At 43.7% G+C, this 24,275-nt stretch overlaps 1 protein-coding gene across 2 annotated transcripts in view; it reads left to right on the top strand.

Annotated features, from left to right (window-relative positions):
- Positions 1 to 24,275, top strand: part of Oseg1 (intraflagellar transport protein Oseg1) — a 55,414-nt gene that overhangs the window by 5,581 nt on the left and 25,558 nt on the right. For both annotated transcript variants that reach the window (XR_016284319.1, XM_089553069.1), the window contains exons 4-9: positions 511 to 644; positions 3,162 to 3,241; positions 11,061 to 11,331; positions 14,123 to 14,261; positions 17,116 to 17,174; positions 21,882 to 22,031. Coding sequence is in view for 1 of the 2 variants with exons in the window: in XM_089553069.1 (XP_089409195.1) it covers positions 511 to 644; positions 3,162 to 3,241; positions 11,061 to 11,331; positions 14,123 to 14,261; positions 17,116 to 17,174; positions 21,882 to 22,031 (833 nt within the window). In the remaining variant the exon portion in view is untranslated. The remainder of the gene's footprint in view (positions 1 to 510; positions 645 to 3,161; positions 3,242 to 11,060; positions 11,332 to 14,122; positions 14,262 to 17,115; positions 17,175 to 21,881; positions 22,032 to 24,275) is intronic.

A 24,275-nucleotide genomic window follows, 5' to 3' on the forward strand; every position in this document is an offset into this window, starting at 1 on the left:
CTGTTTTCTAATGTAAAGATAGCCATCGTAGGGAGCAAATGTGGAAGCGGCCTTTCTATTCAAATATAATGGACTTTCTTTTGGACAATGATGGCAACGTTGACTGCAGCAATGAAAGCAACTTTTCGATGCATTCTACTGATAACAGAAGTGACTGCAGTAATAAGGATGAGCAGTTCTGTCGAGCCACCAAACATCATCCTTCAACTTGGAATACTTCCGCTGTAGCAATGTAGCATTCACAAAATTTGGGAATAGTGCTTATCATCATCCTTCGTTACCCTTCTTGAAGAGCTTCTGTTCTATAGTGTGCCTTTTTTTTTAGTGCAAAAAATGCATTGATTTAGTAGCTGCACTCTGGTTTGAAAATGAAATCTATGCGAAAGTCACTGTGCCTTGTTGATGGCTGTGGGAAGAGGTTGTAATTTGTATCTCGAATGGTGAAGTTTAGTATAATCAAGCAGTATTTGACGATAATGCTGTCCTACTTGGCTCTTCTGTCATTTGCAGGGCTATGGTCCTCCGAACAGAAATCGGTCTCCAAGCATCGCACCAGCGGGAGAGTGACCAGCGCTAGCTGGAACCCTGATGGCCAGTACCTTGCCTTGGGACTGGCGACTGGCATGGTCACCATTCGTGGAAGGGTACGGAATCTCTCGTTTGTTTCGTTCTCAGAGAAGCTGAATTAACACGAAGGAAGCAGCAGCAAAGAAGATTAATTTACATAAGCCAAGCAACACTGCTGTGTTTGCTGGAAAGTCTTGCTGAAATTTCTGCAATGTTTCTTTTGCGTTATTAAGGCGAAAGCCTTTAATGGCTCATACTGTCGTCCGTTAACAAAGCGTGTCACACGCGTTTAACTCGGGAAATAAAAATAAGATGGAATAAAACCAATAGTAGTTGCATCAGATAGAGGAGGAAAAAATGAACCTAGAAGCCAAGTTTGATGACTGTAGATTAATTAGTTAATTATAGGCAAAAGTGTCAAAACTGCGTCAAAATAGCACGGACGTCGATATAGTAACCACGGGAACGATGTGACGTCACATCAACCGGAAGTTGTCACGGCATAGTGTCCTCGGCTTTAGCCTCTCAACACTTTAGTAGCTAAATTGTCCTCGCAATTTTATTAACAACATTCTGTGATACACTGCAAAATTCCTCTCAATTTTAAATTGCAAAGATGCCAGTACCAATAACAACAAATCCACCAGCTCAGCTGGCTACAGCACCTAAGCATGTTTTCACAGTTTCAGCAGAAAAGAATGTCTGCAGTGAGGAAAGAGTATTACATATGAGAAAATAAACTACAGGTATTGACTGCAGAAATGATTCTCTCTTGCTTTTTCTTGAAAACAACGGCCACTGAGTAATGGAAGCACATTTCGAGTATGCTGTTCTTACTGACAAGTAACTTAGAGGAGGCCTCAAGCATCTGCTTCTCTTGCTTATCCTGGATGGTCAGCTTATAGCAGGCGTCCCAGCTAAATGTAACTAAGTTTTTGAAAAAGACGGAGTCTTCTAGGTAAGTGATACCAACTCAGTGCTGTTGAGAGTTATATGGCCTAGTCTGCAGTATTGTTTCGTTCCACAGTGTTAGTCAGCTAGTTCTTAAGACTAACTGGCCAGCTTTTAAAACAGCGGCTTCAGGAAAAAAATGTTAGTTCGAGAGTTGTAGATCACCTTGAAAAACAGACGGCTGAAATGTTTGTAACAAGGTATCGTTTAAGTAGCTTTTTGTAACATCTCTAAAAGAAAGCTTGTAAAATCAGAAGTTACCCCTTGACAGTGGTACTATACTCTAGCACCCGAAGATGCATTAGCAGAGAACAAAATGCTTTTATCTTATATCCTATGCCCAGTGCATTAGATGGGAAGCTTGTTGGAGACAATGTTCCAGAGATAAACAGATTTTTTTTTTTCACTTCCAGGGCGTATTGAGGCGCTCAAGTAGCATCACATTGAAGTGGTAGATTTTCAATTTTGCACGCTTTCTCATAGGGCCTCTAAGAAAAATTATGTAAATGGTAACCTGTTAAAAACATTTCAGCCGGCTGTTTTGTCAAGGCTACCCACAAATTCCTTATTGACGCTTTTTTCCACAAGCTAGTACTTAAAAGCTAGCTAGTTAGTTTTACCAAAAATTGCAGAATGAAAAAAAAATACTGCAGACTAGGTCATACGACTATCAATAGTGCTGAGTTGGTTTTACTCATCTAGGAAATCACTTTTTTATAAACGTGGTTACATTTAGCTGGGACACCCTGTATATATTTGAGTTAACATGGAAAGCAGTTGATTAACCAGACTGTAACTGTTTGCCTCTCTTGGTTTAGCTAGATGGTACTAAATTGTGTGTGCTGATCCCAACTTGCACAAAACCAAATAAAGGGGCAGCTTGTAATTTTTTTACTCATTTTGATTTCCTCTTTGCATTTACATTATTGGTGAGACTAATCATTTGAATAGAAGTTATTGCTCAGTTCTAGCAGAGTTCAACTTGCACACCTAAACCGTCACGCTGAACTGGTGAAGCTTTCTGAACTCTTAAACCAGGGATGAAATTCTCTGCATATTTTCTGGAGGAAAACAATTAATGAGAACTATTATTAATTATCTTTTCACTGCTCTGTGAGACAGAATTATCTTAAATCTAGGGTACTGTATCTACCCACTTTGGTATCAGCATTGAGAACTGCAAAGTTCCTTGCCTATGCCTTACCACCCATGCAGCATTCCTTATAAACATTTGCTCATCACTCCTTTCTTTGATAATTTACTTGAATGGGTTGTTTGTCATAAGTAAAATAATCATGATGTACGCATTTAACTCTGTATATATTCCCCTAAAAGTTAAGTGTTTTAACCTGTTCCAATTCCACAGAGTGTTTTATTTTTGTTTTTCATTTACGAATTGAACAAGCATCGCTTCATCATTGCATTCAGCATCACAACACCCATGGAACAATTAGCTGTGAAGTAAGCAAACAAAAATTAATTACGAATGAGCTGATATTGTAATTTTTATTTCTGTCAGTGATCATGATGTTGTCAGCAGCAGAGTAGGCAGTACAAAATTAATTTGGTTGAGTTTCACTTGCATACTGTGGAATATAGACACCTTGTATGCAAACTGAGCGCAACTTTTTTATTTTTCACAGTCTGGAGAAGAAGTCGTGCGAATAGACAGACCTGGTGGACCAAAAGCAGCGGTGTGGGGCGTCTGTTGGAGCCCCGTGCGGTAAGCGCCTGAGGGGTGTATTCGAACCCAGTATGAACTGTTTTCGAGTGAGAAGAATTAACCACAACTGCAAGATTAGTGGAACTCCAAGGGACCATGAAGACTGTTCATCTTATCAGAAGTTCATCTAATTAGGAGTGCTTCTTAAAATGATGTTAGAGCATGCAGTGTGTGTCCAAATACTTCGTATATGTGAACAAAGCCATGAAATAGTCTTTTAGGAAAAAAATAATTGCAACATAAGCATTTATAGCACTACCACGGCCGCTTGATGCAAAGCGCAAAGCGAGGTGCGGCCAGCCACGTCGCGCCGCCGACAATGGGTGAGCATGTCCTGGCGGAGTTTACAGTCGCGGCCGCTGTTTTCGGTGGGGGCGCCACTGTTCGGGGACAGGTCCCGGGAGTGGACTCCCGAAGCGCTAATTGCTTCGTCGTGTTCGAGCGCGTTTGCGTCATGTAAAACCGCGTTTGCGTCGTGTAAAACCGCCTTTGCCTTCCATATTTAATGCGAAATAAAAACTACTACTACTACTACTCACGTTCCTCATGTCTGCAGTGCTTTATTTGGATTTTCTGCTGTGCGCGTGAGTGAGCACGTTTGCCTCGCGTCTGCGGTGCTGGATTTGGACTTTTCGCGTGCGCGTGAATTAATGTTTGCCTCGTGTCTGCCGTGCACTCTTTGGGATTTTCGTGCATGCGTGTGTGGAGGTCAGGGACGTGTATGGGGCACGATGCCGCGCATCTGCCGTGTGCCACTGTCCGTCACGAACTCCAGAAAACAGCCAACTGTGAGATATCATGAGTTTCCCTCTGAACTACAGCGTCGAGAAGCGTGGCTGAAAATATCGCTCGCCAAGGACTGTCAGGGAAAGGAAGAGAGTGGGTGCCAAGCAACAGGTCTCTGGCATGTTCCTTGCATTTTACAGAGAATGACTACAAAAAGTAAGGTCAAGGAAGGTTCTTGTGAATGGTTCCTTCCTTTCTTGTATGACCATGCAATAAAAGTGTCAAGTACTTTGTGGTTTTCTCGGCTGCAGGTGGGCTTATGAAGTTCCACAACTTCAGCTATGATCGTTTTTTTTTTATAAATTGCAATAACTTGTGTATATAAGAGCCAAAATTCGACGTGACACGAAACGGAAATTTACTGCGTGTGACCAGCTGTGCGTGTCCGTCTCATTCACGGTCTACATGGGGTAGCGAGAAGTGAATAAAAATCAGGGAGCACTTTGACGATCTAAAGTGCGAAGAGGCGAAAGCCTTTAACCGCCTCTGTCGCTGCCCTCTGCTTGGCGACTGTTGAAGATCGTTTGGCGACTCTTGAACGCTTCCGTACGGCATCGCGAGCGCGTTTCGTAGCGGGCGACATTGGAGCGCGCGCGGGCTGCATCCTTCTTCGATCAACGTTCAGAGAGCACCTGAGAGAGCTCTGGGTGATACGACCATTGTGCAAACTTTTGACGTCAGTGTGCATGCGCCGTTGTTAAACCACCTGAAAATTGCGCATAGGGCACTGCGCATGCGCAGTGTGCGCGTTTAGTGGGTATCATTAACTAATCATCATTACTGCTCGTACATCTACTGTTTCGCTCCTGTTTCGCTCCTGTGCACCGTTAGCAAGGTAATGGAGCACTTTATTTTTAAGCATATAAGCAGTTTTCTGGAAAATAATAATTTCTTTTCTGAGGGACAGCACGGTTTTCGACGTGGCCTATCCACGGTTACGCAACTACTACACACTACTAATGATCTCATGGTAGCTTTGGATCAGGGTGGGCAAATTGATATACTGTTCCTCGACTTCGAAAAGGCGTTTGACCGAGTCTGTCACAAAAGGTTATTACTTAAGCTAAAAAGTGTATTGCAAAGTGAACAAATTTTGAATTGGCTTGATTGTTACTTATCCAATCGACAACAGTATGTCTGCATTGAAAACTCACTTTCTTCATCTGCCCCAGTATTATCCGGTGTACCACAAGGTTCTGTCCTTGGACCTCTTCTTTTTCTGATCTATTTAAATGACCTGTCTTTGGATTCCTCTGTACAATGCCGGTTCTTCGCCGATGACTGCATCGTGTACCAGGTCATCGAATCTGTGCAAGATCAAATTGTGCTACGTGATTACCTCTCTGCAATTAACAGTTGGTGCCAATCCTGGCGTATGAACCTAAATGTCTCTAAATGTGCCCACATGATGGTCACAAGAAAGAAAAAAAACCGTTAATATATACTTACAAAATTAACAATGCTGATGTCAAGCGGGTTGACAACTTCAAATATCTTGGTGTTATAATTGACTCCAAATTAACGTGGAACGCACATGTTGTATATGTTGTGTCGGCGTCACTAAAAAAGCTGTGGTTATTAAAGCACCGCATGAGGCACTGCACTAGTGCAACAAAACTTGCAGCATTCACGACACTCGTTAGGCCAATTCTTGATTATGCTGACACTGTTTGGGACCCTCATACTAAGAAAAACATTAATCACATTGAAGGGGTACAAAAGAAAGCACTTCGACTCATTTTTAACGCTTACCATAGAAGTATCTCTGCTTCAGACCTGAGAACACGAGCTGGGCTCCCGTCGCTAGAAATGCGCCGTAAACTACACCGCCTACACATGATGTACAGTATTGTCAACCACCATGTCAAAATAAATTTTCATGGTTACATGCACTTCAACGAATCCAGGAAAACGAGAGGCAAGCACAGCAAAACAATTGCAATGCCGCAGGTTAAAACTAACGCCTACCGCTCATCATTCTCCCCTCGAACCACAGCCGAGTGCCTTACCCTATGAAGTAGCTGACATGCCCTCAGTTGAATCTTTTGTTACGGCCGTGTCATCTTACCTATGATGCAGCAAGTATTTCTTTACAACGCTTCTTGCTTTGCCGTCCGCCTTTCAAAGTGTATTCCTTCTTTCTTTTTTTTGTGTGTTTTTTTATTCTGCACATTCCTTCGTGGCTGATTGTCAATAGCATGTTTTCTTTCCTTGCCGCTGTTAAACTCACCTTAGCAATTGTTCAAGAACAATGTATCCACTCCTACTTTGACTGCCAAGAGGCAGTTGGCAGTATTTGATAAATAAAAAAGTAAAAAATACTACTACACCATTAACTATCATTACTGACTTTTCAAGTAACCATTATTGACAGCTGCCGCGGACGCATGGACGGACGGACACGCTGGCGAGTCATGAGCCATAAAAGGCTTACGCCTTAAAAGTAGATCGAAAGCTTCAGGCGCATTAATGCAACATCCTCAGGTACAGCCGCGCTCGCCGTCGTGCATCGTATAGGCGGCCGTTATGGACAGCGTTCAGGCATACACTTCCTACCTGCTGCGGTGATTGTGACATAATCGGCGTTTGCCGCCGCGGTGGCTCAGCGGTTATGGTGCTCGGCTGCTGACCCGAAAGACGCGGGTTCGATCCCGGCCGCGGCGGCTGGAATTTCTTTGGAGGAGAAATTCTAGAGGCCCGTGTACTGTGCGATGTCAGTGCACGTTAAAGAACCCCAGGTGGTCGAAATTTCCGGAGCCCTCCACTACGGCGTCTCTCATAGCCTTAGTCGCTTTGGGACGTTAAACCCCATAATCCAATCCAATAATCGGCGTTTTCAATGACTACTTAAAAATGCAATCTTTAATGAGCAAGTAGAAAGTGCACTGTTTACGCCCTCAAACAGTGAGCAACGGGCGTACCGGCGCAGCTGTCGCGGCGTTTCCCTGCGAGCAGTTGTCCCCGAGCAGTGGCGCCGCGGCGGGCGCACGGAGAACTAGGCCCAAGACGCCGTTTCTGTGCGACGTGGCGGGCCGCACCTCGCTTTGCGCTTTGTATCTAGCGGCCGTGGCACTACTGGTGCAGTGCATCAGGCACTGTTGAGTGTTGCCCAGTCTGTTATTTTTTTTTGTGTCTATCGAGAAAATCGTCTGCTTGCTACAAGCGTAGGCATATCACTTAACCTTCCAAGATATCCTTCAGTGCCCTCACAGGGGAGGAGCGGCGACAGTTCTGCTTTCACAGAATCACCCTTTCAACGGAGACGTGGTTAGATCTCTGTGCCTCCCCGCGTCGCATGGATTGTCGGCGGTGCAAAAAAGCTTTCAATTTTTTAGCTTTTTTTTTCTTTCCTTCCGCTGAAATACTGCTCGAATGGTCGAGTAAAGCTGCATGGCTTGGGCACGGCTGGTCGTGAAAGTTCATCTTAACCAATTAGCACGTGTGCAGTGTACATCTTAAGCAGATTTTTGATCTGCTTTTGATCTGCTACATCTTAAGCAGATTTTTGAAGCAGATCTTAAGCAGATTGACTCTATGGGAAACCAAACAAATGACCACCACTGTTCATCTTAACCAAGGGTTCATCTTAAGCGAGTTCGTCTTAACGGGAATCTACTGTATTAGGGTGTGTAATTGTGAACATGTGTTTCGTATCATAAGCTCGTTTTTTTTATTTTCACTTGTATTTTCAAATACAACTTTCTCTTCTGGCAACAAGAGTGTCGACTAGAGAAGCAAATAAAATCGCAGCCATCGAGCTTGAGTGGAATCTGTTGCCGTGGCATTTGTTTGAATAATCGACAGCTTAGGCATTCAGAATCAGACATAGAAGCATTAGTATAGTACCCAAAAATAAATGAAGCCAACACACTGCTGTGAAGACACTGCAGCTGTCTGTTACTTTATGGCCCTTCTTCTCATTGTGAAAGCCTAAGCGTGACCCAGCTTTAAACAAATTGAGTACGTAAGTGCACTGCATTCTACACGCATTAATGTGCATATTACTCATTATCTTGGCAAGCGACATCCACATTTGCCACTCTCTGGCATTCAGTATTGAATTTGGTTGCTGATGATCACTTATTTATTTATTTATTTATTTATTTATTTAACAATACTGTCAACCCTCGTGTGAGGGTCCTTACAGAGAGGGTATAAAAATTTCATAGAAAAACAGCACTATTCACAAGCATTGAATACATCAGCATGACACGGTACATCATTCAGTCAAGCATCAAATGGTACTTTCAAGCAGGTGGTTATCCAGAGATCGTTCGAATGCATGCACATCACTCTGTTTCACAACACTCATTGGCAAATCATTCCACATTTCAACTGCATGAGGGAAGAAGGAATGTTTGAAAGTTTCACTACGGGCGTTGTAAGGCTGAATTACCCGACCATGATTTGTTCTAGAGCTGCGTTTGCCTGGTGCTTGTATGTATGTTTCCTTCTGAATATTTATCTGTCCTTGGAGCATCTGGAACAATAACTTCAGCCGATTTTTTTGTCGTCGTGTTTCTAATAAATCCAGGTTACAGGAAGAGAGCATATCCGCAACTGAGTCTGTCCTTCGATATCGGCAGCAAATAAAGCGTACTGCGTACCTCTGAACTCTTTCTAATTGTTTCTTTAAATAATTCTGTTTAGGACTCCATACTACTGACGCATACTCAAGGACTGGCCTCACAAAAGCTTTATATGCAATTAGTCTTACATCCCGTGTAGCATGCTCCAATTTTTTTCTCAGAAAATATAACTTCTGGTATGCTTTAGAACAAACCTCTTCTATATGTGTGCCCCAATTTAAGTTTTGTGTTATTGTCATTCCTAGGTACTTAAACTGAGTTACATTTACCAAACATTTGTCACCAATGACATATGGGAACAAAAGAACAGACTTCTTCGTTGTAATGTGCGTGTATGTTGATTTCGAATAATTTATTTCCATGTTCCATTTTTTGCACCATTCGCTTAAAGCCTGTAAAGAGTTGTTAATTCTAAGCTGGTCGTCCTTGTTTCTAACTGTAGAATAAATTAAACAGTCATCTGCAAATAGCTTTAGTCGTACATTTGGTTCCAGAACAGCAGAGATATCATTAATATAGACTAAAAATAACAATGGTCCCAGAACAGAACCCTGCGGAACTCCTGAAAGCACTGCTAGTGGGCTGGACACATGACCATCCACTTTGACCACTTGGTTACGATTTGTTAAATAAGCTTTAATCCATTTCACAATATTCAAATTAATTCCAGCTCTTTCCAGTTTAAAAACTAATTTATTGTGCGGCACTTTGTCAAAAGCTTTGGCAAAGTCTACAGCGATTACGTCAATCTGCTGCTTCCCATCAATCGTCATTGCAAAATCATGAATTGTCTCTACAAGTTGTGTAGTGGTGGAAAGGCCTGCTCTGAATCCGTGTTGGTGAGGGTAAAGTAAACCGTTTGTTTCTAGGTGATGAAAGATGTGCTTCGCTATAATATGTTCCATAAGTTTACAAGAAATCGATGTAAGAGATATTGGGCGGTAGTTATTTACAAGTTCTCGGTTTCCCCCTTTAAACACCGGAATTACTAGTGCATTGCGCCAATCTTGTGGTACACAATGGGTGTGCAAAGATTTTTGAAAAATAAGTATAAGGTATCTCGACGCCCACTCGGCATATCTTCGGAGAAACTGGGTTGGTATGTTGTCTGGTCCATTGGCCTTCTTAGCATCCAAATTGAGGAGCTGCTGAAATACACCCTCCTGCGTAATTATGACGTCATTCATACAGTGCACTAAACATTCAAACAGTTAGCTGACCACTCCTGGATGCATAAAATTTCTTGCCTTATGGCTTTCAGTGTACTGCATGCACCTTTGAAATGGTGCTAGGACTTAGGAAAAGTTTTCCCCGTTTTTCTAGTAAAGATTACCTGTGTTGTCAGCTCTTCGCTGGTAGAATTGCCCCACCTTTGCATATGTTGTGTTTTTTGACGAAATTTAATGTTATGAACTGCGGCTGTATCGAATTATTTTATGACATTTTTCCTGTTCGCTGTAATGAGGTTCAACTAGTTGCTAGTTCGCCAGTTTTTGTTTCTTCTCGTTTAGTTGTCTTGCTTGAGTGGTCCCAGGGAGGCTACTAAGCTATATCTCTGGCCCTCTCCTTTGCCTCTTCACCAACCTCAATTTGCGTCATCATCCTTTGTCGTGGCTTTTATCACATATCTGAAAAAAGAAATGCATCCTTCTCTAGAGGAGAGCTTATTCACAGGCTCATTATTAAAGGAAAATGAAAGGAAGGGATTGAATATGAATGGCCAAGCATTGGACCATTGTATTTGTTGCAGTGCGCCATGTTTTCTAGCATCCTGGTAAGGGCCATGGTGAGTTCAGAGCATCAGACACAGGTAGGCAACACCTTTCGCAAAGTACTTTTCAAGGCCTCTGGGTACCACGAATGAGAAATTGCCTGTTAATGTACAGTAGCCTACAGAAGTTTTCGGAAGACAGAATTCACGAAAAGGCTGTATTTCCTCGTGGCCTGTAGGCACAGCTTGACATCGAGTTGTGTACTGTGGAGGTCACTAAGGAAAGTGCAGGGCATATCCTTGAGGTCGTGGTACAGGCTTTGACTACCAAGCAGTTAATCTTTTTCCACCCCGCTGCGGTGGCTCAGTGGTTACGGCTCTCGGCTGCTGGCTCTATGGACGCGGGTTCTATCCCAGCTGTGGTGGCCGAATTTTGACGGAGGTGAAATTCTAGAGGCCCGTGTACTGTGCGATGTCAGTGCATGCTAAAGAACCCCAGGTGGTCGAAATTTCTGGAGCCCTTCACTACGATGTCCCTCATAGCCCGAGTTGCTTTGAGACGTTAAACCCCAATAAACCAAACCAGTTAATCTTTTCCATGGTTTGTACACCTAGACAACATCTTGGAAATGTGTTCTTGTGCAATTATGAGAACGAAGCTTCGCTCCCCGTCAGTTTACTGTTTTGATTGGGCCGCCGTTACATCATCTTGCTGCTTGATCGAAACGCGCAGGGAGGAAGGTGGTGGCGACGTCCTCGCCGTGGCCGACTGGGCGCAGACACTCAGCTTCTACAACGTGGCGGGCCAGCAGACGGGCCGGGAGCGGGCGCTGGGCTTTGATCCGACCTTCGTCAGCTACTTCCCGGGCGGGGAGTACCTGGTGGTGGGCGGCTCGAGCCGTGAGGCCCGCGTCTACACCCGAGACGGCATCTGCGTTGGCCCCGTCTCCCAGCAGGCCTCCTGGGTGTGGTGTTGCCAGGCGCGCCCAGATGCGAGTCACCTGGTGAGTCCAGATTGACTGATTCTTGTTACATGTAGTAAAAGCTCGTTAATAATCAAACTTCAAGGGACCGGAAAGAGTGTTCGCATTGTATTCAGAAGGTTAGATTATCGAATAACCCTGAAAAAGCTGTCAAGAAATGCTTGCATCGCGGCAAATTTATCTTTTGGAAGACGACTGGGCAATGGGTGCTTTTGAGATAAGACTGGCGCAGTAATGATGTCCGTCTTCCACATTTCCATCAATGCTTTATTGCATGCATACTGTCAGGAGTGCCAAAGCAGAACTTCTTCAAAATCGTAAAAGTCTCCCTGGCATCCTTCTCAGTGAGGCACCATTGCAGACGCTTACAAAAGTAAAGAATAAAAACAGGAGTGCTGTTGTTACATTGGAGCCTGTAGATGCTGCTTTAGTGAAACTTTAAAACTATTATCAGTGGCTGAAACAACATCTTCAGGTAACCTGTTCCACTTGTTTATCATGGAAGGAAAGAAGGATGTTTGGGATAGAGATGTATGGGAGGGAACTTCATGTATTTTGCAGATGTCTTTTCTAGTGAAAGTAAATGTTTGGTTTGGCTTGGTTTATGGGGTTTAACGTCCCAAAGCGACTCAGGCTCTGAGAGACGCCGTAGTGGAGGGCTCCGGATAATTTCGACCACCTGGGGTTCTTTAACGAGCACTGACATCGCACAGTACACGGGCCTCTAGAATTTCTCCTCCAAAGAAATTCAACCGCCGCGGCCGGGATCGAACCCGCGTCTTTCGGGTCAGCAGCCGAGCACCATAGCCACTGAGCCACCGCGGCGGCGAAAGTAAATGTGGGCTGCTTTATCTTTATTTAGCGGAAATATCTCCCCGTGAAATTTACTTCAGCAGCCTAAGCCTAGATAAGGAGCGCCCTATCTTAATGCTCAGCAGCAATGCCAGCAGTGCGAGAAAATACGAGCAGTATCGTCCCGATGGAATCCTTCTTGTATGCACAGCAAGAGCATTAGAAGTACAATGTTGAGCTTTTGCCATTTCTCATTAATTCATATTCCTTCCTCCATTTTCTTTTAGTGTGTACCTTCGGTAATGATGATGCCCAATTGTTGTTGTCAGCAATGATGCAATACTGCTCTTGCCACTGTCATGAGGTGCTATGTCGTAGGTGTCATTAAGGAGTGTTCACATGTGGCATGTGGAAAAGTTTCTATTATACTAATAAAAAAAGAGTACTGTCCTTTGTTTGCGAGCTCTGTTCATCACATAGGACTGGGAAGCTTGGCAGGGATGTTCGCGGCAGCATAGTATGTACTTTACCCACTGAGTGTGCAACTCATCACACTTTGGAGATCTTTCGGGGCCTCTTTAAGTGTAGCTGTTATATCTGTTTTTAGCCTTATTGATTTAGTCATTTCCTGGAACCTTTTATGCCTTGTGTCATATTGTTTGTTTCGGCCTCTGTCTGAAAAGTGGTTTTGGCATTGGTTCATATCGACTTTGTTGATTTAAAAAATTTTTGAAAATTGACACACAGGGCTCTTTCTGCTCATGTGCGAGCATTCGAGGAGCCCACGTGGCACAAACTCTGCATTATTGCTACTTTATTTACATTTTTTTCAATATCTCGATGCCATTTCTATACCGAACACCCTCGGGATGATTTTCAGGTTTATGTCTGCCAGCTGGCCACTGCTCGCTTCGTTATGTTGCGTGGCATAACTATCTGACACATCATGAGGTGGTGATAATGAGGTGATTTTCATCACCTCAGTGGGCTCAAGCCTGATACTTGATCTCCACACACTGTACAGGCATTAGTGAATGCCAGCAGAGGCAAGAACTTGATTGCAAATCAGGAGAAGGTTAATTGGAAAGACCTGGGAAAGGCCTTTGCCCTGCAGTGGGCATTGTCAAGCTGCTGATGATGGTGATGACTTGCTTCATAAACCTGTCAACATTAAGTACTATTTTTTTCAGGCTGTCCCTTTGCACAGCAGCAGAATTGAGTGAATATTTTTGGATTTTGGAGCGGTTCAGACTTGACTGCAATACTCCCAACATCCACCTTTGGTATCCTGAGCCAACATTATGCAGTAGGGACCTTCGCTTTCGAAGCAACCCCTGTGGCACACATTCACTTATGTCCATATCGATGTTGCAGCCTCAGTGTAGAAGCTGAACCCCAGTCTCGGTCGACATTAGCCCTCTAAAAGTGACATTTTTTAAAAAATAATGCCAAAGTAGCCATTTAGTACAGCAAAACCTCGTTATAGCAAACAGGTAAAGAAATCATAACATTGTCGATAGAGCCTAAATTTATGATACAAAATTTCACTAAAAATGTGCTTGAGAGTAACACAGCTTAGTGAGTGACTGCGATGGCAACTCGAGCTACCCTTGCCAGAGTTAGAGAGAGTAGGGAGCGACCTTTTCTGAAGCTTTAGTGTTGTTTTGAAGATGCTCGCTGCGATACCAGAGGTCGCTAAAGACCAAGCGCCAGACGGCAGTTAAGTTGGCTTCCCTCACAGCACCACCAGCATGCATCAATGGCAGACCAAACACTAGCTAGACTGATGAAGCCTGCCTCCTACCAATCGATTAGGCACTGCTTCATACTGGAGCATTCGCTATATTCGTTCTGTGGCCTACCGCGTTAGTACATAAGGTAAAATTGCACGTATTTGTTAAAGAATATTGAGCATGAGTTTGATATAGCCAATAATTTGTTAAACCCGGACTCGATATCTGGAGATTTCACTGTATATTTTTCTTTCTCCAAATCTAAAATGAAATCTTTTCAACACCAGGCCCTTGGCTGCCAGGATGGCACAACCGCCTACTTCGAGCTGGGCTTCTCCACTGTGCACAGCCTGTATCGTGAACGGTACGCATACAGAGACAACATGACTGACGTCATCATCCAGCATCTCGTGACCGATGAGAAAGGTGATTGCCTTTTGCAGCAATAAATGCTCAAGCAGCTTCCTCTGGAGTGAATGTTTACATGTTCTTCAGAATGTGCTCTGTGTCTTCGTGTGACCTAAGTGTGCCTAACCTTTTACTGATTTTTGGAGGGGTCGGCAGGGCACAGTACAGCTGTTGGCATCATTTTATCGCCCCTGTAGAGAGCAAGACTTCTTGGAGTGTTTTCCCTTTGTGTCCTACGCATTAACTCATGTTTAGGATCTGTAGCAGATGTCTTGGTTAATGTCGTGGGACTGTTTATTTATTTTATTTATTTATACAGAATACCCCTAAAGGCCCTCGAGAGGGTATTACATAGGGGGGGGGCACAGGCAATTGAACAGGATAAAACAAAAACAAAAAAAACCACAAATATAAAACAAACAACAAAAGCACAAATAAGACACTTTGGATGACAAGCAAAAGAAAAAAAAAGCACAACTAAGACACTTGCATGACATATAAGTAAGCAAAAGAATCAAAAGAATGGCAGCGCGGCAAAGAACGAAGATTAGTGCAAGATTAAAATTATACAAACAGAACACTAATACAATGAATCTTTTTAGTAACAAACCCTGCAAAAAAGGAAGCCATGAACAAATAAATTAACAATGTATGCGAAGAGTTAAGCAGTAGTTATTGAAGATATAAGTTTAAAATATTTATCAGGATCAGTGGTGGTTGCGATATATGAAGGCAGAGTGTTCCAGTCAGATATTGTGCGTGGTAAGAATGAATGCGCATAGATAAATGTTCTGCACGTGAAACGTCTAACTTTAAAGGGATGATCGCGGCGGTCAAAAATCGAAGGAGGCAAAGAAAAAAAGTCGTTATGAAGTGATGGATGATGATAAAGTTTATGAAAAAGTGATAGTCGTGCAATTTTACGGCGGAGACATAAATCCTGGAGACCTGCGCGTTTCTTTAAGGCTGTGACGCTGGTGTTACGTGAATAATCGGAGTAAATAAAACGAACGGCGCGGGTCTGCAATGATTCAATGTTATTTATTAGGTAAGATTGGTAAGGGTCCCAAATAGCCGAGGCATATTCAATTTTAGGTCGAATTAGAGTGGTATAGGCATGAGCACGGAGGTGAGGAGGAGCATGCTTTAGGTTATGTTTTAAGAGACCTAATGACCGATTAGCAGATGCAAGCATAAGGTTAATATGGTGGTTCCATGCTAAGTCTGAATGAAGGTGAAGTCCTAAGTACTTATACGTGGTGACTAGCTCGAGTGAGCTATTATTTAAGGAGTATGCTGTTTGAATTCGAGACTTTCGGTTAGTAAAAGACATCAATTTAGTTTTTGAATGATTAAGTTGCATAAGCCAGGTTGAGCACCATGCTGTTACTGAATCCAGGTCAGATTGAAGGGATTGGCAATCGGTGTTAGAATAAATTTTGCGATAAATTACACAATCATCAGCAAAAAGTCTGATATGGGAAGAAATGGAATCCGGTAAATCGTTGATAAATATTAGGAAAAGTAAGGGGCCAAGCACACTTCCTTGTGGGACGCCAGAGTGTACTTGGCTGAAAGACGAATTGTGGTTATTGACAGTTGTAAATTGAGACCTGGAAAAGAGAAAATCTTTAACCCATGCAATGACAAGAGGGTGAATATTAAGCAGTGCTAGTTTCATTAATAACCGGTTGTGAGGTACTCTGTCGAAAGCTTTAGAAAAATCAAGAAATATGGAGTCTACTTGAATGCCAGCATCAATCGATGAATGTATGTCTTGAATGAATCCGGCAAGTTGCGTTTCGCAAGAGTAGCCTTTACGGAACCCATGTTGATATTTAAAGATAATGTTATGTTCTTCAAGATAGTTAATTACCTGCGAGTGAATTACGTGTTCAAGAAGTTTGCAAACAGTGCTAGTTAATGAAATGGGTCGGTAATTTAGTGGTGAGGAACGATCGCCAGACTTGAAAATTGGCACAACTTTAGCTAGGCGCCAGTCCAGCGGAATCACGCCTGATGATAGAGATTGTGAAAAAATAGCGGACAAGATGCGATGAATACCATCAGATGAATTTTTGAGTATTTTGTTATTTAAGCCAAGGTGATCTGATGCTGATGTTGTTTTAAGCTTCCCTAGTAAGGATAAGATACCGGTCTCACTGATAAATATTTCGGACATTGATGTATTAGAAGTGCTGACAGAAATAGGAGGTAGAGGGAGATCTTCACGGGTAAAAACGGATGTGAATGCGTTATTGAAAAGTTCGGCGCATTCGGCCACTGGAACACTGCTGCCTTCCGCGTTGGTAAGAGTAATGTCAGGATGATTAGCGGGGTTTATTATCTGCCAGAACTTCCGTGGATTGTTTGTTAGCATTGCCGGTAGATCGTGTGTGAAGAAGTGCCTACGTGCAGATATCAGCTCAGACTGATATTCCTTATCACATAGTTTGTACCGTTGCCAAGATGCGGAGTGTCTGTTCTTGTCGGCTTGTCTGTAAAGGCGCTTTTTCTTGTTATTGTTTGTTACTAGCTCATGGTTGATTGTTTGTTTGTGTGTGTTTTTGTATCATGCAACTGTGCAGGTAAATCGGCTCGCGCTCCAATAAAAATATTTATCAAACAACCCTAAACAACCCTTTTGCAGCAGACTTATAAGTTGTGCCATTTAGGCGAGTTCTTTCAGTATTGTCAGAAAAGCCATTGTTCATCCCTTTTGTGGTCTGTCTCAGCCTAAAAGGCATGTGTGCCTATATCTGACAAATACTATTTAACCAGTTTCTCGTCGCGGGGCTTCATGCTGCATGTTGACTAGTTCTTCGAGGTAAATGATGTCTTCTTCTTAAAATCCTTTTCTCAAACCGTGCAGTTCGAATCAAGTGCCGTGACCTGGTCAAGAAACTAGCAATCTACAAGCACCGTCTTGCTGTGAGTTGACCCATGGAGAAGTTGCCCTCGTTAATCTAATCGGGACAGGTTTTACTGGTGGTGAAGTTATTCAAAGTCCCTTGCTTTAATGCACTTATAGTCAGTGTGGGCAAATTTTATTTTGCTAAACTTCATTCCTCTAGTATTTCATCTAAGCAAGCAAGCTTCTTGCAATCTGGGCTGTAATGTATTGAGTGCTGCCTTACTTTGCCATTCTGTGAGCATTAGCATTTTACACAAGGTGGCTTTCTGGGTAATATCTGCGTTGTTTTCGGTCTTGTTCAGGAGCCTCGGCTACCTGTTATGTTCAAATTAAACTTCTTGGCTTTTTTTTTTTGCATTAAGGCTAACAGCTCAGTATTTTGCTTCTTGAAATGACTTATCACCTTCTTTATATAAAGACAAGACCTGTCGCACCTTGTGTAAACAGCCATGTGTAAACAGCCCTCCTTGTGCCAATGTCACATAACACAATGGATTTGAATACAAGCACATAGGACCTGTTGTCATTAATTTCCATCTGTGCATGGTTGACAACATGCTGATGGCATGTAACATAAATACATTTGACATATTCTTATGTTTTGAAGCCACGCTGTGGGGAGTAGGGAATGCTGTACTGGAGGGCTCTAGCTACATGTCATCAACCCTAAAGTTGGTGAACAAAGACACTCAAGATCTCAGTGTGTGTGTTTTTTTGCATTCTGGCTCCCTCAGAGTCTGGCTGCTGTGGCCGAGCATCAAATTTATGATCTCATTTTCAGAGGCTCTTTAGCTATGGAGCCATTGGCCGCATTTGTTTTTCCAGTCCCGGGCTACTTGCTGGCAGGTCTCGGCTTCCTCTCGGACAGGAAAAGCGTCATGGTCACATGACCTACTTGCCATAGGCTGCTTTCGAACACGGCGCCAGAGCCGGGCTCCCCCTCGGTTACCGTACAAGGACGCTGTCATCTGCTAGCAGACGATGCAAGCCACGGCCACTACGACGCCGAAGCAACGCCGTGCGCTCGATCATGATACTGAGTCGATTTAAAGACTGTACTGTCAGCTTAGCGTAGGTGCATTACAGAACTCAGCTTCGGAGGTATGCTCGCCGCTACTGCTTGCGGCGAAGTTCGCACAAAGTAGCCCAACTCGTTGCGGAAAGGCGGATAGACGAAAGCCTCCGCAAAAATGTTGACAACAAGCTCTATAGCTGCTCCAGTATGCGAGTGGTTCACCTGCGATGCTTTCAGGTAAGCGTACAGACAGCATGTGGCAAAACAAGTGAACAAGAACCTCTTGACGACACGAGCAAACAATACGCGCTTGCAGCTCCGAACGCGCGTCCGTGTGCGGTGGATTTCAAGAAAATAAACGAAGATGCAAGAACAAAAAGTCTTGCGATGGCTCAGAGAGGAGCTACGGAGCTCATGTGAAGGTTTAACGCATGATATCGACCTCCAGGAACACGAAAAGCACTCAAAATGCACACGGAGTCTAACTTAATATGGCTGCCAGCGCGGCGCGCAGCTATCGTCTGCTGCCTTCTCAGCAGCCCCAAGCAGCCCGCGGACTGCCATAGGCTAAAAACGAACGCGTTGCTATGGCGATGCAAGCAGGTGGGCGGAGCTTTCGGGCTGCCCGAGAAAAACAAATACCGGACTCGAGTCCGCAAGTAGTCCCGGACAGTCCGGGACTGAAAAACAAATGCGCCCATTGTGTCAAGTAAATAGATATACGGGGTGTTGCACGCTTTGTCTCGTCCCTTTGTGCTAGTGCACTGCTTTTTCATAAGTACAGACGAACCCGGATATATCGAACCCGCATATTTCGAATTATTGGCTATATCGAACACACAGATTACCCCCTTGAAAATACTATGTTAAAGTATAGGACAGTTGCGTTGTATATCAAATTCCATTTTCGCCGGACATTGGACATATCGAACTCCGCGCCGCGCCCCTGGAAGGTGCGCTTTCCCCAAAGACATTCCTGTCCGGTCCTCAGCCGCCTCAGCCAACGTTTATAGATACTTTAGCCTCAGCGGCGAATATTTCCCCAGTCAGTCAGCAGGCGCAGGACCTTTTTTTTTTTTTGTTCCCCCGTTTTTGCGTCCCACCGGCGCGAGCTTTCCCGCTCCTCCTGTACCGCTGCGTGTGCTTGGTCAAGGTCATTGGAGCTCAGCGAAGGGAGTGCGCGGCATCAAGACGCGCGTCCACGTTTCCAAGCCACGCTTCCTGGGGAGAGGAAGAGAGAGAAAACAGTCGCTCGAAGGTGTGGGGAAAAGAGAGAGCTCAGAAAAAAAAAAAAGCGAAGCCCAGAGCGCCGATCTTTCTCCCTGCTCTTTCTTTTCCCTCTGTCCAGTGCTGCCAGCCCTAGGGATTTTTCCCTAGATCTAGGTAATTTGGATGTTGTTTAGGGGAAAAGGGATTTTTTGTATGATCTAGGGAAATTTCATCTGCTCACAGAATTATTTTTCTTCTTCCTCAAATTGTGAAGACAGTGCAAGCTTTTCGTTATTTTTTCTCTACAGCTGACGGAGGCCCGCACAACACCGCCGCGCACTCGAGTAAAACCTGTTTCACATGCAAGTGAAAACGCTTTGTTGCTGCTGTGCAAAAGCTTCTTAGAGCCATCGCGGTGGCTCCAGCACTCATAGCGGCGATGTTCCAACAAGTTCAAAATTTTTCGCTGCACTGTGCGGCTCAATATTCAGTCGCTTACATGCATGTGAACCAGCCTTTACACGGACGTAGTCGGACTTGTATGGTCCCTGACATGGCCTGTGGCACCCGCTGCTGTGATCTGGTATCCAACCACCTTCCCTCAACACGCGCGCCCCTTCCTCTCGCTGTATTTGGAGCTCACTGCACAACGTGAAACTTCTATTTAGTAAGCATATCTGCATGTTTATTTTGATAATTAGGAAAGAACAAAGGTGCCATTTCTTTGATAAAGGAGCGCCGGGTTGGAAATCTTAGCTAGACTAACTAAGGGAACGATTCCCAGTTCACCCGCCGCGGTGGCTCGGTGGTTATGGTGCTCGGCTGCTGACCCAAAAGACGAGGCTTCGATCCCGGCCTCAGCGGTTGAATTTCGATGAAGGAGAAATTCTAGAGGCCTGTGCACTGTGCGATATGAGTGCATGTCAAAGAACCCCAGGTGGTCGAAATTTTCTGGATCCCTTCACTACAGCGTCCCTCATAGCCTGAGTCACTTTGGGACGTTAAACCCCAATAAACCAAACAAATCAAACTGTTACGTCAGCCACCTTCTAGAGAAATCGCAGCAAATGAACAAGCAGCTTTTATGTCACAGTTTCTGTTCACTCCTCAAGCAACCTCCAGGCCTTTTGTACGTGGTATCCTTCAGCTGAAGTCTAAACTGACCCAACATGAGGGAAAAAAAATTCAGTTAATTCCACATGCCGATGCATGTTTACTAATATCTTGCGTACAGTGAAAAAAAAAAAACATACACGATATAGAGCATTCAATTTGCAATTTCCAAAGAGCGCTACAGTTTATCTTGTAGCTTCATTTAGAAGTTCTTCATTTCAGATCCTTCATTTCAAATTTACAGCTAATTTGCTTACCAACGTCTGGTAATAGGGTAGTTGCATCATAAAACTTGCTACTGAACTATGCATAAATATACATTTTTTCACAATTGAACACTATTTTTCGTATCTAGGGATTTTTTGTTTGCAAATTTGGGGAGAAGTGGCTCTGGAGGTTGGCAGCACTGCCTCTGTCATTCCTTCGCAGCCGGGTTGACTGCCGCTCGCATAGGCTTCGCTCGGACCGCTCCATCTGCGCCTCGCATGTTTTTCTCGAGTGTGCCTGTGTTTTAACGCGCGACGTGAAGCAACAGTAGCCAACTGTTTTGGCAAGGCAGGCCTTGAAGTGGCCAGAGACGAATGTCCGGAACATTTAGATGACGATGAGTGCTTGGACGACGCGTTTTGTGACTTGTTCAATTTTCCCGGCGCCGTTCCGTCCGAAGTGACTGACAGCGAAGTTCAAGCGGTAGCCGACCTCGCTGATGAGGACATTGTGGCCGGAATAGCTGGCGTTCAAGACGCCAATTCTAGCGACGACAAGGACTGCTGTGTTGTCGAAGAAATGCGTCCGTGCACAGCCACTGAACTGGCGTCAGCGTTCAGCTTGATTCGGCGCTGTTGCGGCGAAATGGAAGGCACTGGGCTCTCGCACCTGGACAGTCTCGAGAAGATCGAGACCAGTGTTTTGAATTTCGTTTCCCAGAGGAAAAAGCAGCCCAAAATTAGTGAATTTTTTTTTCCGCGAAATAAAGCGCTTTCACATTGCGTGCCCATACTATGTGATTTGCGGCTGTTCCAAACGGTAAGCCACAATTTGTTATGATTGGGAGTGCAGTTTAAGCCTGTATCTGTATATCGAATTTTCGCTATATCGAACTATTTTCTAATCCCCTTCGAATTCGATATATCCGGGTTCGACTGTATATGTTATAGGATCTTCCAGCCAGCTGAGCCAATAGTTGGAGACTCTGTGTGCACAGCTCTGTCCAATATATTAGTTCTTGGTAAAGATGTATTCTACGACTCTTTCTGGCTATGCTGATGTCTGTCCCTGTCCAATATATTAGTTCTTGGTAAAAATGAATTCTATAACTCTTGCTGGCTATTCTGATGTCTGTCCAGCAGCAAAAAAAAAAAAGGACGTGAGTAATGCACTTGCACAGGTGCAGCTTCCCGAGCGCATCATGGTGTACGAGCTGAGCGGGGAGGCCACTGACCCCAACGACATGCACTACCGGCTGCGGGACAAGATCGTCCGCCGAGTGGAGTGCACCCTGCTGGTGGTCTGCTCCGAGCACCTGGTTCTCTGCCAGGTGGGCTTCCCGTCTTCCTCCTCTCTCGTCCATCGTGGGCAGCCCTCGCATTGAACTACTCCTACACATCAGGCTGAACTGTACCAGTGCAGCCATTGATGCTGAAAACCCCAATGTGGAGTGAATCTGGGTGGTTAAATTAATTTTGGCTTATAAGTAGTAGAATTTCAGCATTATGACTGCCAATTTGTAAGGGGGCAGGACCCGCATCAAGCTGTTGTCACAGCTTTTTGTCCTGTCTCCTCCTCTGGAAAAGGAAATAAAAGGAATTGAATTGAAGGGGGGGACTCTTGTCTTTAAAAAAAGATTTATCAAGGAAGTCACAATTATGCAATCTTCAGGGAACATGTATTTTTGTGTGTGGATTTTAAATATGTCATTTACTTTCTCGTAAAGCAAGTCCTTGTGCACTTATGCATTGTGTTATGCAAGTGTTCTGGAGAGAGCGTTTAAGCAATTTTGCTTCAGGGAAATAGCTGAAATGCATGCCATTGGTTTGTCTTGACGTCAAGGAATGCAGTGAGGGTAAAATAATCATCCATCATAGAAGTTGAGTTGTGGAGTTTTGAAGTTGCCTCTTCAGAAACGGGAAGAAAAGTTTGGATCCCTGTTCTTGGAGTGCAACTTAAGAACACTGTAACTCATGCTCTACAATAGGCAGGATGATAATTTTGCCCTTGTTGCATTCCTTGATGTCCTAAAAATGTAATGCCATGCATTTGAAAAAGTTCATTGCAAGAAACCTTCTTCAAAGCTCTCTTCAAAAAATTATATAACATATTTTGTAAGTGCATAAGCACTTATTTTACATGAAATTGAATGACATATTTAGAATTGGCACTCAAAAATTCATGTTCCTTGAAGGTTGCACAATGGTGACTTCATTAATAAATTCTTTTTCAAAAAATATCCTTAATTGAACTCAAAGGAGACCAAAAATTTGTTTGAATATTATGGAGTGTGGATTAAGAGGATTGTAATGCACTTGATGTTGACGGGACTGAAGCCTTAGTTTAAATAAACCATACGTTCAAATGAAGTGATTTCAAATAGATAAAATCCACAGAGTAGCGAAAGGGATGACTTGGATCGAATTTCAGTATTTCAATTCACACAGAGTAGTCAAAAACAAATGAACCAAAGGAAGCGATCTACACTGCAAAAGAAGCCTAGTTCAGTTTTTTTATTTTTATTTTACCGTATCAATCATTTCGAGCTATGAACTCACCATGTGCTATTCTGCGTTACGAGTGCTGGTGGTTCGGAAACTCACAAGTTCATTATTTGCTCACCGGAAATTTTTCTGCGAAATAACACCAGTTGTAGCTCAATAAAACGAGATGGTTATGGCACTTAGGCTGCTTACTTTCATGTTGAGCATGAATCTGTCTCTCCAATGCACTGAAGAATCAAAACAGGAAAAAAAGTTGCAGTTGAGCCAGCACATTCAGCTGACTCAATCACCATGTAGGTTGCATGACATCACAGGTAACGTTACAATTCTAACCGATCTACAACAAAATGAAACTTCATTCCTTCAGAGCATTTCTTTGATAAAAAAGTGGCTTTTGGTCCTGAATGAAGGGGGAATTAAATTCGAGGGGTTGGATTTTTCAAATTGCACTAAAAAAAACAGATGTTGTAGTGTTCAATTCATAGCGCCTTTAATCCCTGGAAGTTTAAATATTTTCGCGGGCAACTACTAACAAGCTCGACTTGTCAGTTGGTTTCTTTGCAACAGTTACCTATCCATTTCTGGCATAAAGTTTGGTTTGGTTTTATGGGGTTTAACGTCCCAAAGCGACTCAGGCTATGAGGGACGCCGTAGTGGAGGGCTCCGGAAATTTCGACCACCTGGGGTTCTTTAACGTGCACTGATATCGCACAGCACTTGGGCCTCTAGAATTTCGCCTCCATCGAAATTCGACTGCCGTGGTCGGGATCGAACCCGCGTCTTTTGGGTCAGCAGCCGAGCGCCGTAACCACTGAGCCACTGCGGCGGCACTTGGCATGAAATGGCAGCAAATGATTTATTTGGTCACATTTGCACACCGCTGTTTTCCAACTTGCTGTTGGCCGTACTGGCGGAAGTGAAGGAAAATGGCCAGTAAATTTCATGCAGTTTTGTTCATGTCTTCAAGTGTGAAAAGGTTAATGATACACAAACTGATAAGTCTTTTCGTTTCATTTCATTTATTTTACTCCTCAAGGCCAGTTAGTTGCATTACAGATGGGGAGTGGTGA

This window comes from Amblyomma mixtum, chromosome 7 (genome assembly GCF_055824585.1).
Source record: "Amblyomma mixtum isolate Tamu chromosome 7, ASM5582458v1, whole genome shotgun sequence".
NCBI classification, from domain to species: domain Eukaryota; kingdom Metazoa; phylum Arthropoda; class Arachnida; order Ixodida; family Ixodidae; genus Amblyomma; species Amblyomma mixtum.